The 19,281-nt window shown below is 43.6% G+C and overlaps 1 protein-coding gene across 1 annotated transcript in view; it reads right to left on the bottom strand.

The window, feature by feature from the left end:
• The window catches only part of cngb1a (cyclic nucleotide gated channel subunit beta 1a), a 43,926-nt gene extending 26,340 nt beyond the window's left edge, over positions 1-17,586 (bottom strand). The window contains exons 1-12 of the mRNA XM_049594095.1: positions 17,425-17,586; positions 16,955-16,994; positions 16,816-16,867; positions 14,898-15,000; positions 14,779-14,798; positions 11,782-11,928; positions 10,150-10,262; positions 9,968-10,055; positions 7,225-7,254; positions 6,774-6,834; positions 6,656-6,683; positions 665-750 (exon numbers count right to left, since the gene is read on the bottom strand). Coding sequence (XP_049450052.1) covers positions 665-750; positions 6,656-6,683; positions 6,774-6,834; positions 7,225-7,254; positions 9,968-10,055; positions 10,150-10,262; positions 11,782-11,928; positions 14,779-14,798; positions 14,898-15,000; positions 16,816-16,867; positions 16,955-16,994; positions 17,425-17,586 — 930 coding nt within the window. The remainder of the gene's footprint in view (positions 1-664; positions 751-6,655; positions 6,684-6,773; positions 6,835-7,224; positions 7,255-9,967; positions 10,056-10,149; positions 10,263-11,781; positions 11,929-14,778; positions 14,799-14,897; positions 15,001-16,815; positions 16,868-16,954; positions 16,995-17,424) is intronic.
• Positions 17,587-19,281: the final 1,695 nt, after the last annotated feature.

The following is a 19,281-nucleotide window of genomic DNA, read 5'->3' as shown; positions in this document are numbered from 1 at the left end:
ACCAATCACTTTACACTTACATACTGTTCCTCTTGTGTTAGGAGAGTAGCTACCTACTCTAAAGTAGAAATGCAATGGCCCTCTAACTACGATTGTTCCTAGTTCTTGCAAACATAATAAAAAAGGGGGTTCTAAGAATGATGAAAAAGTTCCTCCAGTCCAAAAATGGTCAGTCAGGAAACAGTCGTAATCTTCCCTGAGACTGGTAGTCTCTGAAGTACAGCAGTACTTAAGCCTGTACTACCATGGTACCTTCAAAGTGTGACGAAACCCTAATACTGCTGTGGTACCATTCTCAGTGTCATAGTACCACCTCTGATAATATCATGGTACATTTTGAAGTACTCTAGTTAGCAATATAACATGCATGCTACTAACTACTGGATTTAAACATGCTACCATTAGCATGTTAGCATGCTATGTCTTGTGCTCAAATTAAAAGAGGTTGACAGAAAAGTAATTTGTAAGAAAGGCTTCCTGTCATGAACTGAAGTGTTGGACAGTCGGTAGGACTCATCCTCTGGGAAGCATGAATGTCTGAATCAAATTTCACATTTCTGAGAGAGGCTGGTCACTGTCTTAATAAATGTTTCCTCAGAGTTCAGACAGAACAGGGACAAGTCCGGCTCACCAGACTCTCTTTATTCTGCGAGTCCTGTCTTACCTCCTTCTCCTTCTGCTTGACCTCCTTGACCTCTTCCTGTCCGATGTCCTCCAGCACCAGGTCTGTTTTCTTTTGTACAATGCTGACTGAACGACACATGGCAGGAAGAGCAGGGTCGAAGATTAACTGTGTGTCTTGTTAACATATCAACCACAGGAAATTAATTAAATTCATGTCACAGAGAATTCTTGTGGTTATCGTCTATTTTCTGGAGTGTTTCTACTGGCAGAGCTCACATATCTTTGTATCAACAAATTTATCAGTTAATCAGTTTTGAATCTTAAATGAAAATGTTGATGTTGTTTCCAGAGTTTGCTCATTACACAAAATATCAATCAGTACACGTGACTTGACAAGATAACATCAATGTTTTCCAAAGGCTCAGTGTTACACACAACAGTAAACAGAATTATGATAAATCTTCACCACATCTGCTTTAGTGACTAAAAACTGTTCACAAAAATATGTGTATACATATAGACAGGACCTTATTTTATGATATGGGGCACTGACTTTATACTGTATATCAGACCAAAAATGACACAAGAGTTAGCTAATGTAGTTTTGGCCTCACATCTGCTGCTCGGAGACAATCTGCTCAGGAGGAACGTGGACAGCAGCTCCAGAGACGGACCTTCAGTCAGCGGCTCTAATTCAGTCAGCACAAACCTCAATGCTACGTGAAGGTTCATCTCCAGGCTGCCGCTGCTAAATGTAACTGAAACACAGCACGTGTGGACTCTGTTGGGTGCCGGTCATTTGTTGATGTTAGCAGATTCCATGTCTTAGCTAACGTTAGCAACTGCTGTTGGGGAAAGTTTGCCCAGAAGGCTTTTTGCCAGAAGGGATGTCTTGGTTAAGGTTCATCACATTCTTTGGATTTCCCTAAAAATTTGTCCTTAACATGGAACTCTGTCCAGAGGCCGTCACAAACTGTTGAAAAAATGATGTAGAAAGTTACATACAGAACCTTTAATAACTGTTTGATAGACCCATTGATTGATTGATTGATTGATTGATTGATTCCCTTTCCCAACATGTTCAGGTTTACCAACCAACACAACAAAAACACTCCACAAAGTTCTTTTATTTTCCAGTTCATGTCTTTATTTTCATGAACATACAGCAACATGCCTTAGTGAGTTGTGACGTCTGTTCTTAGTTAGCTGCCTTCATCAGCAAAAGCCTTTAGATAACACAGCAGATGTCCTGAGCTGTCAGCGGTCCAGATCTCAGAACTGTAACTAATATATTATGCAAGTTTCCATTGAGTAGCACAGACAGCAGAATAATCCCTGTTAAAAGGTGAACTCCAGTATTTCTAGTAAACCTGGAGCGTTTTTCCATGTTTGGTTTTCTCTTGTTCAGGTGACTAATGGGAACAAAAGTTTTGGAATTGGACAAGTGTTGAGAGAGAACGCTGCAGTATTGAAACAGGCTGTAATGTAACACCGCCCGTGTCCGTCCACTAACAGTGTTTGTTTTTGTCACTGACAGGCTCAGATTGTTATTCTAAGTGTCTGACAGCATTATGAAAGGATCCCTACAGAGATAGAGCTTTGTGTTAAAGAGTAAGATCCTTTTTGTTTAACCAGAAACAGCCCTGAAATCACCGTCACCAAACCCACCAGACTCCGTTTAAATAAACAGTCATGTTAGTGTGTATAGAGGCAGCATGTTGTCACAGCTAACTGGTGAATTAAGTGTTAATTTAAACCAAACCAGAGCTGGTGACTGTTGGAACAATGGAGAGATAACCAAGATGGTTTCTGTTGGTTTTAAATGAAGTGTGTTTTATGATGATAACATGACTGTTGTTGCAGCTGCTGGCTGCAGTGCTCTCTCTTAACATTGGACCAACGTTTGGTCATTAAGGCTGCTGTCAGCCCTAGAGTGGTCTCCTGTGGTCTGAATCAGGGACTCATGTTGTTCCAAAGTTGTATAATTGCCTAGAGTTGGTTGGTGTTCTCACGGCAGCATTTACAAGAGGACCAGATCAAATGCCTTGTGTGAGAAAGCTGCTCTTGATTGGTCAGAATTTCCATGTGGGAAAAATCCAGGAAGTAAAGCAAACGTTGAAGAAGAGTACACTTGCAAGATAAATGTGACACTTTCTAATGTCACAATGGAGGGACAACTACGCAGGTTGATTTTAGCGCTGCTCATCGTGGACTATATTGCTGTCATTGTTCATTTTAGTCAAAGCATACAGTTTGAAAACGAGGCAAACGCGGCTCCAACTAGAAAACAATGTTTTGATGCATTGGATGTGCTGAATGTGCATATTAAGGCAGTACAGGAGGAGGTGCACATTAATAATCCTCCAGGACTGTAACATGCTCATGTTTAACCCAAACAATGTGTCATGTGACTGCAGTTGCTTCACATCCAGGTCGCAACACCTTCTCACCACAAACCAACCGCACCAGAGTTCCTTTGGAACCGGACTGAGACCACCTCTTCAAGAAGGTCTCAGTCCGGTTGTTTTGGTGTGTTCACACCTGCACAAAGGAACCGCACTGAGGGGACAAACCAACTGGAGTTTGACTGAACTGAACCAAACAGGGCAGGTGTGAAAGCAGCCTTAGACAATAAACATGGAAAACAGGCTCCAGGCTGGAAACTGAACTAACTACTGAACTAACCCTGACAGCTGAGCTGGGCTCAGTGGGTAGTTACTATACTGCAGCATGGATTATTGAACCAGGTAGTCCAATAAAGACTTGCTGTTATAACTGGTTCTTTGAGATACAAAGGTTTAAATAGATTCACAGCCAAACTGTGGATCTCACACTGTATTTTCATTATTAAAAACATCAGAGTGAAAACTGGGGAATTTAATACAATTATGTTCCTGATCCATACAGGTTTGAATGTGACATCATAGAGAAACAATTTCAGATTTCACTCTGTGTGTTCTGAAGTTTTTTCAGTTACATTTAGTAAAGAAAAGTTAATGATGCATCATAGCTGTGCAAAAACCTACAGCAGAGCAGCTTTTAATCACTACAGGATGAAGTTAATGGGGTCTGTTTGTGTGTCTGTGTGTCTGTGTGTCCTTCAGTCAGTCAGTGTCAGTGTGAGCGACTCTGTCCTGCTCTTCCTTCTCCTTTTATTTTAAGGGGCTCTTGCCGCCTTTCCCCCCTGAAACAGAAGGAGAAGAGCAGCCCGGTTAGAGTCTGCCTCATCACTGACACCAACCTGCCAATCAGTACACAGCTAGCAAACCCATCATTTAATCAATCAACCAGTCAATCAATACATGTGTTAGCTATTGTTAACACAAGTCTGACACCTGTGACCACACCCAGCAGTGATGTCACAGTGTATGGACACACCCTGAGGTGCACGTCTACATCACTGCTGCAGGGTGGGAAGTTAAACCACTGAAGGTAAGAAAAAAATGCAGCTGCTGTAAAGCTGCTTTTAAATAAAGTTAATAAGTTTCAACACTGGATGTAAATGAAAGTAATAAAAGACTCAAAGAAAAGTAATTATCTACAGCCATAGTTTAATTTACAAAAGCTTTCTAGATGTGACGTCACCACATGACCGTCTAGTTGAACCTTTTTGTTGTAGTGAAGTTGTGTCTGTAGCTTCTGTTTATTACCTGTAAATATTATCTGTACATTAAAGAATAACTAAAACCAAAGCACCTTCTTTCAGCTGAAAACCAGGGTATCAAAGTATTTGGTAGTGTTTGCTAAATCTTGACACTGTAATGCAAATTATTTGAATTTTCAGCCAGTCACCAGATGAAAATACTGGCAAACTACGTTTACACGTTTCATACGTATCATATTAGTGTTTCTAAAGGCCCTGACACACCAAGCTGACGGTCAGCCGTCGACCAAAGTTGGGCCGTCGGTGAGCGTCTGTCGGCCTAGTTTTTGCGGTGTGTCCCGCACCGGCGGCACTTCACCATCGGGGGCTTTTCGGATGATTGAGCATGTTGAATCGCCGGCGGAGCTTGTCGGTGAGAGAGATCACTCTGATTGGCTGTTCAGGTTTTATTTCCTCGCCCCTGTAGCGAGTGAATCTGCCTGTAGTGAAACCGGGGCTAACCGGTGCTTCCTCCTCAGGCTCCACTTCACTCAGCTGCCCCACAGACCCGCTGCTTCTTCACACTTTAACCTGAATAACAAACCGGAGCTAGCTGGGAGCGGCTAGCAGAGCGTTAGCCACAGCATGACCGGAGGGAAGCACAGCCAGTTAGCCTCCGCTAGTCTCTGAGCTAGCCCCGGCTCTCCGTTTGGATCCAACCGGAGCACCGAGCCCTGGTTTGTTATTCAGGTTAAAGTGGGAAGAAGCAGCGGGTTTATCGGGCAGCTGAGTGAAGTGGAGCCTGCGGAGGAAACACCGGGACCGTCTGGATGTAATAGTCCGTGGAGGTGCTGCGGTGCTCGGCTGCACAGATAGGAAACCCCTCGGCTGACAGGATGTACCACTCTCTCACTCCGCTCTCTCTCACGCAGGCGCAGAACGTACGTGCTACTTGGCCGTCGGATGTAGTCCGTGTAGTGTGTTCAAATGCAACTGACACAGGGCGACGTGAGGCGACGTAGATGACACAACAGTTGGCTTTCATCGCTGCTAGTTCTTTGATGTCGGTTTGGTGTGTCCGCACTTTAAAGTGTCGTAGTATCTGAGCTGACTGTGTCATCAGGAGGTGGAGGGGGTGGTGGATGGTGAGACACCTCAGAGAGACGCCTGCAGAACTGCAGACATTGTTCAACACCAATTAACAAAACCTGTTGTGTTCTATTGACCCATCGCTGCATTTCCTTTCTGATATAGTGCCACAAAAAGTGTTTCTTTTTACTGAGATAACTGCAACGCTCCCTGCCAAGGATGGTGCCACAAAAAAGACAGTTCTTTTTACAGAGGTGTTGCTGCGTTTCCTGCCAGAGAAGTGCAACTAAAAGTGATTGTTTTTTACCACAACATCACTGCATTTCCGTCCAGAATAGTGACACTAAAAGTGATTGATTTTAAACAAGATATCGCTATGTTTCCTGTCAGAATAGAGCCACAGAAAAAACCCAACCACATTTTCTGCCGCGATAGAGCAACGAAAAAAATACCTCTTTTTACAGAGATACTGCTGCGTTTCCTGACAGAGAAGTGCAACTAAATTGGTTGTTTTTCACAAGACATTGCCACGTTTCCTTGATGAATAGTGCAACTGAAAAATCAGTTCTTTTTTACAAAGATATGGCTGCATTTTCTGAAATTATAATGACACTGGAAGCAGTTGGTTGTAAACAAGACATTGCCATGTTTCCTGTCAGAATGGTGCCTCGAAGAAAGACAGGTCTTTTTACAGAAATTAAAGCAGTTGTTTTTGACGTGACATTGCTGCGTTTCCTGCCTGAGAAGTGCAACTAAAAGCAGTTGTTTTTACATCTCCAGATATTTTAGGCCCAAACATCATCTTTTCCAAACCGAGTGTTTTTTGTGCCAGCACACATTAACCACAGTGATGTTAAAACAAGTTTCAACTAATCGCCGACACAATATCGTACAGATGTTGTGTATCTGTGGTTTGTACAATGCCAACATTTATTCTGGTGACTCAGTTGTGAATTCTTTTTATTGTGTTATTAATATACACAGCGACTGCCTTTGTTCAAACCTGACTATTAAAATGTAATTTTGGTTTTCCCGTATCTGGTGGCAGGTGATGTATTTGGTGGCAGCTTTAGTCGCCACCCCCTCCCGTCCCATCACAGTCTGAAGCAGTGAGTGGGCGTGTCTCAGGCCTCTCTTTGACCTCTGCACATGTTGATACCATTTTGCGTTTCAGAGGTATTTTTCAGTTTCCCAGGTGACAGATTATTCAGCCCAAACTCTAGGGTTTAGTTCCTCTTTAAGAAAATCCAGCTGCCAACAGCTGTGCACAGTGATATCAGATATGAGAGTAACGTGATTCTCCGCCCAGCAGAGTGTAACGTGTCAGTGTGTGTGAGCTGTGGAAAGCTTCATACTTACTGTTCTGCACCTCATCGCTGCTCGAGTCCTGCAGGAGGAGAACAAATGTTATAATGACATAATCAGTGACGGTCAGCTGTCCTAATGTGGATCTATGTGAATTACTGCGGCGACTCACCTGCTTCTGTACAGGCTGAGGTAACATACGACCGATCTCACTGACGATCCATCCCATCATACTGTCAACACAACACAGAGCAGTTAGACCTCATCAAACACTGTCTGTCCAAAGTCACTGGTCCTGACCTCAGACACTCGGGTATGTCAGACATTATGGTCACAGCCTTAGCTGTGTGACGTTAGCCAGCATGTCAGACGGTCTTATGTTCGCTGAGGATAAAACATCTACACTCAGCATCTCTCACGTTTTACTTCCTGTTTCAAATCTGATGTTACGATTCTGCTGTCTGACTTTAACCAGAGAATTCACACATCATCCACTCATGTTAAAATGTTCTGCTCATAATGTCTTTTTAAAATGTTGGAGTTTTATTTCCAGAGAATAAACTCCATCTGAAGCTACGAGCTCTGATGCTTGTGTGATGTTGGATCAACGTGTTTCCACCTACTTGGGCTGCGGCTCTGCTTCTTTGGGAGACCTATGAGGACAAAAGAAAAGAGATCAGTGTTAAACAACCGACACTTTGACACCTGTAGTTAGCTGTGATTCCAACATGGCTGATTCTCCACCTGAACCTGACTGGACTCGACCCAGTTGACCTGTGGCTAAGCCCCGCCCTCAAACGCGATGAGCCAATCACAGTGCGTATAGCCATCCCCATACACTGGGACATTCTCTGCCTGGACGTCCATTGAAATGCATTACAGAAAGTCAGTTTGTTCGGTTTTATGAGCTTTTTCTGAGATTTGAAGTTTAAAAATGGTCAAACGGTGTGCATGGGGTACATGCAACTCTGACACAAGGTATCCTGAGAGGCTGGGCGACCAGGTGTATTTTTACACTTTAAACCACATCTCAAGCGAGAAAAGTGTCTCCTTTGGATAAAGTTGTGTGGTAACGTTAGACCACAACATCAACTCAACGTGAATAAGATTAACAATGATGTCTACATCTGTTCTAAGGTAAGTCAACATTGTGTTTGAGGCAACATATTGTCACTTTGCTGCAAAGAAATATAAAGTTATCTTTAACATCTCTAACTAACGTTAGCTAAAGTTAGCCTAACGTTAGCTCCTAGCTGCGTTGTTCATCATGTCACCTTGTTTGCTGGGAGTTCATTAGCCTATTTTGTTCTAGTTTTGTACTTTGGTGATGGTACATCATTGTTAGCTGTTGTCCAAAGGGCTCTAGTTAAGCTAACGTTAACTTCTGGAGCTTAGCTTCATTAACTTATCTGTAATGGCAGAGATAACAAAGGTTGGCAAACGTTATGCTGAATGATTCAGTGTAAATACTGTAGCACCAAACTAACGGAGAGACACTCTTGGTAAAGATGGTAAAAAGGCCGTTATCCTTTTCTCATATTCTGAGCCAAAAACCTTAACTTCAGTGGCACTTTAACTTGTTGTCTTTGATGGTGACGGCAACCAGATGCGGTTCACAAGCGTACACTGTGACCTGTAAATGTTGGCTTGTAATTTAAGCTTTTCATCGACCTTCTCAACAATAAAATGATGAATATATCCCTCCAATGCGTAGTTTAGGCCCTTTTGGTTACTTCTCAATGACATCTGATCGTTATGTTCCCAAAAATCATCAGTTGCCTCCTGTGAAATGCCGTGTACTGTGACACCTGCCATAGCGCCGGGCACTGAATGTTGATATTTTGTCCAGGTGAGTGGAGGGGGCGTGGCTTAGCCATAGGTCAATTGGCTTCAGGTCAGACTCCAGCTTTAATATACCATATGTGGCATATGACTGTTTTTGAGTGTTCATAACGTTCAGGAGGAAAAGGTTGTGTTGGAGATTGTGTCAAAAATGTCTCTTACTGCACTGAGAAGACTTAATCTTATGTTTGGTTTTAATTTTAAATCTCCAGTGTGCAGGATTCAGGGAAAGGAATATAGTATAATCAGTCTGTTGTCTTTAGTGTATAAACTATAAAAATATTAGAATGAGACGTTTATATCTACACAGGAGCAGGTCCTCGTCTACAGAGGTCACCATGTTGCACCGCCATGTTTCTACAGTAGCCCAGAACAGACAAACCAAAAACTGATTTAAGACAGAGACATTCATGTTTTCCTGTTGGCCACAGTAGTTACAGTCCCTCCATCAAGAACAGCGTTGTAAAAAAGACAGATTTTTTTTTTTTTTTGGTAAGATGATTATTCAGTGTTTTCACCTGGAGCCTCATTTATAAGCACTGCGTACGCACATAAACAGGACTGAAATGTGTGTGCGCCATTCTCTAAGCATAAATTGGGGTTTATAAAGATACAGGTACATTTAGGGAAACTCTGATTTTGGAAATGGGAAATTGGCAACACAGATGGTGAGGTGATGAACTGAAGTCAGACTGTGACAGGGATCATTATAACGACCTCTCACCCATTTTAATTCACCTCACATCACACATTTCTTAGAGACCCACTTCAGATGCAGCAGTGTTATTTGTGTTTGTGCCAGTGAGACAGAACTTTTCCAAAAGCACCTTCTGGTTGTAAAAGACACGTCAAATCAAATCCTGCTCGATACTTTGCTGTCTCACCACCAATCACCCCTGGTGATATAAACCACTAAAAAACACTGAATAACACAGTTTCATGTGTTTTGCAGACACTCTTGTCACAGAGGGGCCGCTAACTACAGTAGCTGACACGAAAACCTGAACGTCTCTCTCTATAGCCAGTGTTTGGTTTGTCCTTTCTGGACTACAAACATGGCGGTGTAACATGGTGATCTCTGTAAAAAAGGACCAAACACTGTGTACACACAAAGTGAGGTTTGAAAGAGGCGTATGCCACCTCACAAAAACTTTGACCCATGCTTACCAACTTTTTGGAGACAGGAAATGGGGTGACGCAGACGGTGAGGTGGGAGCAACATTTTTAGTTTGGATCCTACACACTGTTTTATAAGTGAGACTCTTGCTCCCAGTGTAAATATAAATGTCACCTAAATCCTACACACTGGAGCTTGAACTGCACATACTGCAAATATAAATCAACATGTTTCTCTCTAACAGAACTGTCCACTTGTCAGCCCTCCATGATCTTGACCTTTGACCTTCACTCTGTCCCTCTTTGAATCCCTTTCTTTCCCTCTCATACCTTCAGATATCTCTGTCTCTGACTCGCAGTAATTCAAGTGTGTAAAGTTCACCACACACTGACAGGGATCTGACTCACTTCTGTGTGTCGTCGGCAGGTTTCGGGGCAGGTTTCGGGGCTGGAGGAGGTTCTGGTGCCGGAACAGGTTTTGGTGCCGGAGTCTCGGCTGTTGACAGAAACAGGAGACACTCGGGTTTAACCTCTGATGCTATGACATCACTGTGAGGTAAGAACATGTGACATGATGCTGTGAGGTTGACCTTTAGGCGCAGCAGGAGCTTCAGTCTTCTCGCTGACTTCTGTCTTTGAACGAACAGGAAGCTCCGGCTGAGGAACCACCTTCTCTATCCCCTGTTTGATCCAGTCTATCATCCTGTCGGTCACACAAACATGTATGTTCTGATGTCACACATGATCCTGAGTGCAGGCTGCAAAACTCGAAGCGCACTGCCTTTTGTTTTTAGGTGAATGCCACTAGGAGCTATCACACACACACACACACACACACACACACACACACACACACACAGACCTGGGTGGTGGTGGCGGTGGCGGTGGATTGGTGTCAGTTTTGTCCTGTTGGACTGATTTCTCTGCCACGACAGCGGCCGGCGGCTCTGCAGCTGAAACAAACCACAGTATGATGTCATGATTTATCGTCCACTCTGAGTCTCTGCTGTGTCTGCATAAACATTCACATCTGTCTCACCTTTATCAGCCACTACTGTCGGACGCACCTGAGGAGACACACACACACACACACACACACATCAGGTCACATGACCAGCAGGTGGAGACGTGGCTAAGTTCTGACATTAAAGGACCATTCCACTGATTTTACACAGTTAGTTTAACTCAGCCTGAGTTAATAACATCTGTATCAGGGACATCTGGACAACTGTACAAGACAGAGTCTGCACTAGAAACCTTTCATCAGGTGAGGTGCATCATGGGAAATGTAGGATCACTGATGTTTTTCCCTTTTTAAAGAATTATCTATTTATTTGAGTTGTTCAGGTTTTCTGGTTTATCTCTGAATTTCTGGGATCGTTTTGGTCTCCTCAGGGTTAGTCTTGAGTTTCAACATTAGTGAAGGTTTTGTTCGGGGTTTCCGTGGAGTTTGACGTTTTTCAGGACATATGCTCACAGGCTCCTTTAAATCAATGTTCTTGTTTTGCAGAGATATAACATGTTCATTACTGAACTTTAAGCTGGAGATACATTAACTATGTCTTCACACGTGCATGATGGCTGCCGCGTGTATCCTGCATCTGTCTGGTGTGTTGACATGATGCATCCACAAGACGCAGCACGCAGATGAACGGTAGGGGCAGCGTAGGGTTGGTATGGTGACGTGGCAGGGTCAGGGGTCAGTCAGCATGTCAACAGCTTTGAGGAAAAGCTAATACACCAGGTCCATAACTTCTCACATCTGTACCATGTTGATTTGAATTTGATTTAATTTCACATCATCATGAGAACAAAATATTTGTCTTGCGTCCCAAGACGTCAACTGTTTCACAGAAGTACAACAAAACCATAACACAAAGCCCACACATCACATCAGACATTATGGAGAGTGGATGCAAAGCAACAAATGATCATTCTTATTACATTCAGTGTTCAGCCACACTGAGGCGGCTGTGTGTCACTGACACGACTGATTTGTAGTGGTCTTCATACATCTATGATGGCACCACTGTGATCTCAGGATTAACAGTATAGTTATGTCCTTCAGTGTCGTCGTGTTTATCTTTTACATTATGTAAACCTGTAAATGTCACAGGTATCAATGTACGAGGTTTCTATGTGTTTTCAGATGATGGACACAGGTCTGCTGCTCTCTGATAAAACCACAGGAGTGTATTTCTGTCCTGTCTGTGGTGCAGGACGTCGTGCTGTAACTGTGATGTACCTCGGCCGGCGGCTCAGCTGCTGCTGCTGCTGCTGCTGCTTCTGCTGCTGTTTCCTTCTTGTTCAGTTCAGGCTTCGGAACGACTTTCTCCAAACCCTGAGCGATCCAAGCGATCATCCCTTTTCTGAGGTGAAGAACAAACAGAGACACAGAGTGAATGGACATCAGACAGCTGCTGAACAGCAGAGGGTGCTGCAGAGACGCTACAGAAGCCAACGACTGGAGAGCAGAGGTAGAGGGAGGAGTGGCTCATGACACACTTTGTTTTGGTCTACAGGCAGTGCACAACAGCAAACCTAGCAGTGAAACGATTTCGCTTTTTGCCCCTTTAAAGTGGAAGCAGAAAACGTTTCCACTAGGTAGCGCACTAGCTCACTAGGTAATGCTGTCTGCTTATCAACTCCTCAACGTTAGATCATTAGAGCCTCACAGGCACAAAAAATCTTACGAGCCTGTGATGCCGATGAGAACGAGCTAGTTGAAATGTTGACTCGTCCCACTGCTGTGAAGTGACTGGTTGAATTAAAAACTGAGAAGTTTTTGACTGACATGGGATTGTAGGTCTCTGATTGGCCACATTAAAAATGACTGACAGATACCTTGCCCGCTCGAGTTTATGTACGCACACGTGTAAATCGGTGGCTCTTCAGCTCTGCCGGGGGATGATGATGCAGTGCCTGAGCGTGCGTCTGTATGTACGGAGGCTCTGTGAGCTCAATACAGTGTGACAGAAATGTCACTGAACAATCGTCTGTTGTTTTTGAGGGGCGAATGGCAGAAGTTCGGTGACCTCCACCACCTTGTGCTGCATTCATGTACCTCTGGAATAATCTGCAAAGTGAGTTCTGGATCATACGTCTCACCTGATCCGTTTCCTTTGATCATCTTCTCTGATGTTGTTTCCACACCACAGCGTAAAGCTCATGAACACACCTAAGTTTGAAAAGGAGCACCTGAACGCACCAGCAGCCTTGGCTGGTGGAGGTCTCAACTCGAGTCTGATTAATTTCTCCTCATTCGTCGTCACTGCGTTAAGACATGTATGATGAGCACTCAGATTTATTTCTTAAAGAGACGTTCAGAGCGATTGGTTCGTTCGTTTCTTCCGTCACTACAGCCTGAAACTTTGACGATCTGAGACATCGTTGGAACGAATGTGACAAAGATCATGTGATCAACAGAAGCAGCTCTGAGTCTCTGAAGGTGATGAACTCAGAGTTTAATTAAAGGCAGGAAGTGTTTCATTGAGACTCCACTTAGTTTCTAAGATTTAACGTTTTAGAATATTTCATTTTATATTGTTAAAGTGGCGGCTGACGGTTCGTCCACAGACTGAAGGTGAAACACAAAGTTTGACTTTAGGATTTTATTTTTATTTTTATTTTTTTTAAAGATCACTATTTGGCATTGTGCCTGCTGATCGGTTAATAAAGCAGCTCACTATTTGGCATTGTGCCTGCTGATCGGTTAATAAAGCAGCTCACTATTTGGCAGTGTGTCTCACTCTTTGGCATTCTGCCTGTTGATGGGCTTATAGGCAAGCTCACTATTTGGCACTGTGCATGTTCAAGGGTTTTAAAGCAGCTCAGTATTTGGCATTGTCCCTGCTGATGGGTTAATAAAGCAGCTCACTATTTGGCATTGTGCATGAGCAGCCCAGTATTTAGCTCTCCGTTTGTCAATGTGTTTGCAAGGCAGCTCACTATTTGGCATTGTGCCTGGTGATGGATTTTAAAGTAGTTCACTATTTGGCATTCTGTTGGTCAATATGTTGGCAAAACAGCTCACTATTTGGCACTGTGCATGTTCAAGGGTTTTAAAGCAGCTCAGTATTTGGCATTGTGCATATGCAGCTCAGTATTTGGCAGCCTGCCTGCTGACAGGTTTTTAAAGCAGCTCAGTATTTGGCAGTGTTTCCTGTGGTGGTTACTCACTCGTCTTCAGGTTTACTGTCGTCAGAGGAAAAAACAGAACGCAGAAGAAACATCAGGAAACTTTTTACTGCGACACGTCAGAGTCATAAAAACCACAGAGTTTACAGAGAAGAGTCAACCTGAAATATTAAACTCATCCTCATCAGTACAACATGACACGCTGAAGACTCGAGACATGATTTAGTCATTTTAGGACTTGAGATGTGACTTGGACTTGTTGTCTACCCTTAGGTGGGACCAGGACCTCGAGTGTTTCGAGGGGTCACAACAGATTATCTTCTGATTCATCATTTCACCAATGTCCACAGCTGCCCAAGTCAAGCCTGTTGTCTTTATAAAACAAGTCTTAAATCTTATCAAAACAAGTCCAAGTCAAGACTGGAGTCTTTCAAAACAAGTCTCAAGTCTTATCAAAGCAAGTCTAACAGTGTGAGTCTACATAGGGCCTCCTTCAGCAGTAAATCATTAGCAAGACGCTGTGGAGCGCTTCAACCCAGTGCTTTTCACATAACATACTGCGCATGGGTTTTGTTTCTATGACAACAGTATCTTGACATTAACGTTAGCTGGGTAGCTGATGTAACGTTACATTAACCGAAGACTGATGACAACAGGTACGGTGCTAAAAGAAGAACACTCAGCAGTAACACTCGGGGTGCGGCCGAACTGATCCACAGATCTGATTCTGCCGTGATTGTTTCTGACCTACAGCACAACTCAGGTTCGACAGTGGCTGAAGGAGTGGCAGTGACATCACCAACGCCTTCCTGAAAACTGCTGTGCGAGGCACTGTTTGAGATCAGACAAACGACCCAAAGTCAAGTCTCAAGTTTATCGAAGCAAGTCCAAGTCCAAGTGTCTTCATCCACAGTTCAGCCTGAACCCTGCGGACCTGCTCCACCACTCAGGAAATAAACTTCACAGGTCTGAGCCACACACACACACACAAACACACACAAACACACACACACACACACAAACACACACAAACACACACACACACACACACACACACACACACACACACACAGTGTACTTACCTGGGTGCTGTGTTTTCCTCCTGTGATGGACGGAGGCGATGAAGGAGGGAGAAGAAAGGAAGACATTATTAGGTGCATGTGTTGTACCATCTGATCCTGGGTCAGTGTCTGGTCCTCACCTTGGTGGTGGAGTTGGCTCGGCTCAGTTTCGGTGAGAGTGCAGGTTGAGGCAAAGCGCTGCTGATCCACGTCAACACTGCGGGCTGAGACGCAGGCGCTGGGCTGAGGACAGGAAATTGAAGTCATCGTTAGATTTTAACTGAAACACGCTCTGAGCCACAGCTGCTTCATAAGGACAAGCACATAAAGCATGAAATGATGCATTTGGGAGCTAACTGACAACAGTAGCTCTTTTTTTTTTTTTAAAGATTATTTTTTCAGGCTTTTGTCTTTAATTGACAGGAGAGAGTGAAATGGGGGAGTGAGAGAGAGTGGGGGGATAAGATGCAAGAGTCGAACCCGCCACCGCTGCAGCGAGGCATCACCTCTGTATATGGGGCGCCGGCACTATCCACTATCCACTACGCTACCGACGCCCCAAAAGCAGTTCTTAAACGGGCCTTAAAAATAAACCTAACTATATAAAAATAGGATAAGACACAAACGATATACAGCCTGTAAAAAATAGTTTCATTTTAAAATAAACTTCAGAAAATATCTAACAGGCAGATTACACTCTCTTTGGCTGTGAAAACACGTCTGGCTCGAAGTCAGAAGTGAATCTGAGATATTAGATACAAAGACAGAGATAGAAAATTAAACTCTGCATCTGTTGTATATAAACTAGGTAAAAAAAGTAAGGAAATTTGTGTTTGGCAGATTACTTCTTTGTTGTAACAAAGCTTCTTGGCAATAAATCTGTTTGAAAGCCTGTTTATTTCTCTTTGAAATGGTGCCACATTTGAAAAGAACATGCATTTGTGGGGTGAGCAGCAGAGCTGAGTATGTGGGCTGTGGGCCAAATCTTGTCTGCCAATGCCAAACAGGTTTTTTGACTGTTGCTATAGACTCTTGATTTGAGCTTCTGGTACCCCCAGGTACCTGTGAGCATGGGCCCTGCTACAGTGGTCACTTGGTGTCTGCTCCAAGAATCGGCACACCACATTTGACTGATCTGGATAGGGCCCGTGCGATAGGGCAAGTCAAGCTGGTGTTCTGTGAGCCCTAGTACCCTCTGCAAACTGAAGCCCAAGTTCCATATAACTCTGTAACGGCGCCCCAAGAAGACCGTTTCCTCATCCTGTCAGCACTTAGGAACTGTAGGCAGTCTTCTACAGATTTGCAGTCAGGGTTTGTGGGATGATATGGCCGACGGCTCTCTGCCCAGACAATCCAGAACAGACTGTACACAGCCAATCTCTGGTCTCATAGGGCTGCCAGGAGGCCTGCCATGACTGCCCATCACCGTCACGCCTGTTTGCACTCGTGTCTGCAACATGTGCACTGGCACCTGAACATGCGGAGGAATGTTATGTTAAGCAATGTGTCCAGATTCTGCCCCCGCGGCTCAGAGGTAGAACGGGTCATCCCCCCATCGGAAGATCAGCGGATCGTAGGGTCAGAGTGTGGAGAACACTTTGCTGATTGCTGCACTGATAGAATAACATCTTTTGGTGGAGGCGGTGCGGGGAGCCATCTCCCTCACTCCCCCCCACTGCCATTGCAGTCTCTTTCCACTCATTATCTACTGCTACTTTATTAGAGTGCAGGGCACTAGAACTGTCATATAAATGGGGGTGTGCCTGTACCAGTTCGCAAAGTTTTTCCTCCTCGCCCGCCATATTTCATACCTACTTCTTCTGTGAATCACAAAAAGTGGTTAATTTCAAGTACATCACTTGCATCATCATCCCTGCTGGCAACGCATGGTATTACACGCGTCGCAACACATTTTGAGATGCAAGCACGCATCATGGCAGCCAATGCGTCTCGATGCGTCCCAATGCGTTTGCGTCTGCGTGCCTTTGCGTCGACTATGAAACGGCCCTAACTCTGATAACTTATGTTGACGTCACTGTGGACGTCAGCTGGACTCACCCGTTCTCCTCCGCCACCTGGACTTCCTGTTTGGGTTTGTCAGCTTTCGGAGCTGTTAATAAAAAAAGGATGAATATTTATGTTTAATACGAGGGACGTGAACTGAAGCAGATGATTTTCACTGTGTGAGCCGTCTTACCTTCATTTTTAGTCTCATCCTGAAACGTCACTTTCTTCTCCTGTGGAAAACACAGAGTGATGTCATCATTACAAAGTTATTATTACAGTAATACATCATGTCTTATTTATCTAAAACATAAAATCATCTGTGTGTGAGATTACAAATTCTGACCATTTTTATTGATGGAACAGTCAGTATATCCTGATTCAGCAATTTATTTAACATGGAAATGTCTGTCAATCAAAACATACAAATATTTTTGAACAGTTTTTTGATGACGTGAAAGGACAGCTTCTTTTGTCGGTGACGCCGGAAGCCACTGACCAAGCGCCACTTTTCGTCGACTTGGCAGTGAGACCGGATTGAACACGCACACCTTCTGCTTATTCAGTGGTGCAGAGAATCAGGTGCCCCAGAATAGTTAACTCAATGAAAATAAAAATATAAAAATCAAAATGACAGTGTAACAAATAAGAGGCGTGGCTTACAGGAACAGGGGCTGGGGCAGCTGCAGGAGGCGGGGCAGCAGCTGGGGGCGGGGCAGCTGCAGGAGGCGGGGCAGCGGCTGGTTTCTCCTCCTTCTTCTCTTCAGCTGTTTTGGGTGGAGGCTCAGGCGGCTGGGGAACGACTTTGACCACCCAGCTCAACATCCTGGCAACAAACAAACACACAGACGCCATCACTGCTGGAAACATGTTCAACCATCAACCAATAAAAACAGATGGGAAAAAAATAAAATAACAGCTGGTCAAATTAAAACTGGAGCTGATCTTCACATTTTGTGTCTAAGTGACAAATGGAAGGAACAATTCCTTAAAACTGGTCCAGTATTGACAGAGACGATTTGAAGCACCGTCAGTTTGCGTCCACCAAAGCTTGTTTTTTTGTTTTTTTGTACCTGTCGCGGTGTCGTCTGCTCGCTCAGGGTGAAGTCTCTTTGTGTTGTTACCGACTTGTTGCAGGAAAATAGTGGAAACACTGGTGATAGTTGGAGAGAGGAGCTCCAGGTACAGTTCAACGTGTTGGAGAACAGAAAAACCTCTTTTCCACCAAAATGAGCTCGTGTACTCAGATTTTTTAAACACGAGTAAACCTGCTAAGAATATGTGACTCTTTTCCCAGTGCGAGTAGATCAGAGCTGTGCACACGACTCTGCAGCAGACGGTAGGCCTTTCTGTGTGCGTGGGTTTTTTGTTGTGTCTCGTTCGATGTCACGGACAAGCCGAAAAGCAGGTTATTAAACAGTAGAAAGCAGCAGGAGGCCAGAGAAACATCTTTTTTATATGACTTACATTCAGTCTCTCATTCCAACTCAGTGCAGACTTATTTGGAAAAGTGTTTCAACGCTGTTCAGGTGGAGACAGACAGTATTTTGCGGCGGCCTGTCATTGCTGTTTGAGGGAGTTGTTGTGTTTCCATAAATGCTGATCAGAGCTGAAGCTGATTAATCCCAATGACTACTGCAGAGTCATTTGACTCGGGAGTGAGTGGTGATCTCTCTCTTCCCATTACGATAAAAAGCCAGATGCGGGGCTAAAGTGCAGCTCAAGTCTGTTTCCCTGTGGGCAACACCTTAAAAAATAAATAAAAAACCCAAAAATCTGTTTTTGTTTGTTTTTTGTTTTTCCACATTAAAAAAAGCATACACAGACGTATTTTAGTTTTTTATCTTTTAAGTGTGATGGCTGAATATTTGGCTGATTTTCATGATGTGGGAAAGTCAGCGGCGTTACAGAACGAGACGCCTCCCAGTGCGAGACTCAATCACACACATCAACAAACAGAGCAATGAGAGGCGACAAAAACAATCCTTTCCACCATGCTGTCACACACTCAGATTAACTGTCTGAGCCTGTTAGTGGAAAAATAAACAATACAAAAGAACAACAAACAAAACAAAAATAAACAAACAATGAACTCTTTTACTGGATGTACATTGACGGTGCACAAATATCTGTCAGCATTACATTTAAGCCTGAAAAAATATTAACAATAAAAAAGTTTTCCTTTAATTTATATTTAAGGCTTCAGTTTCTTTCTTTAAACCAATTTTCACCCAAACAAACAAACAAAAAAACAACATAAAAAAGAAAATGGAACTGTTTTCCTCTTTTTTACCTTTTTGACTCTTGACTTCCTCTCGTGTATTCAAAAGTCAGTATGACACGATGATAATGACCTCACCACAGGCCATCGCTGACTTGACAAGAAGCCAAAAAGGAAAAATGAACATTTGAACATCAACAATTAAACGACACCTGAGAAACGACCTTCTGATGAGGTTTTAAAGCTCCAGTACAGATGTAAACACAGTTTGAGGTGAGACTGTTTTTTCACTTTCACTG

This window comes from Epinephelus fuscoguttatus, linkage group LG2 (genome assembly GCF_011397635.1).
Source record: "Epinephelus fuscoguttatus linkage group LG2, E.fuscoguttatus.final_Chr_v1".
Classification (NCBI taxonomy): Eukaryota; Metazoa; Chordata; class Actinopteri; order Perciformes; family Serranidae; genus Epinephelus; species Epinephelus fuscoguttatus.
The sequence above is the reverse complement of the archived record's forward strand: the minus strand, read 5'-3'. Positions and strand labels throughout refer to the sequence as shown.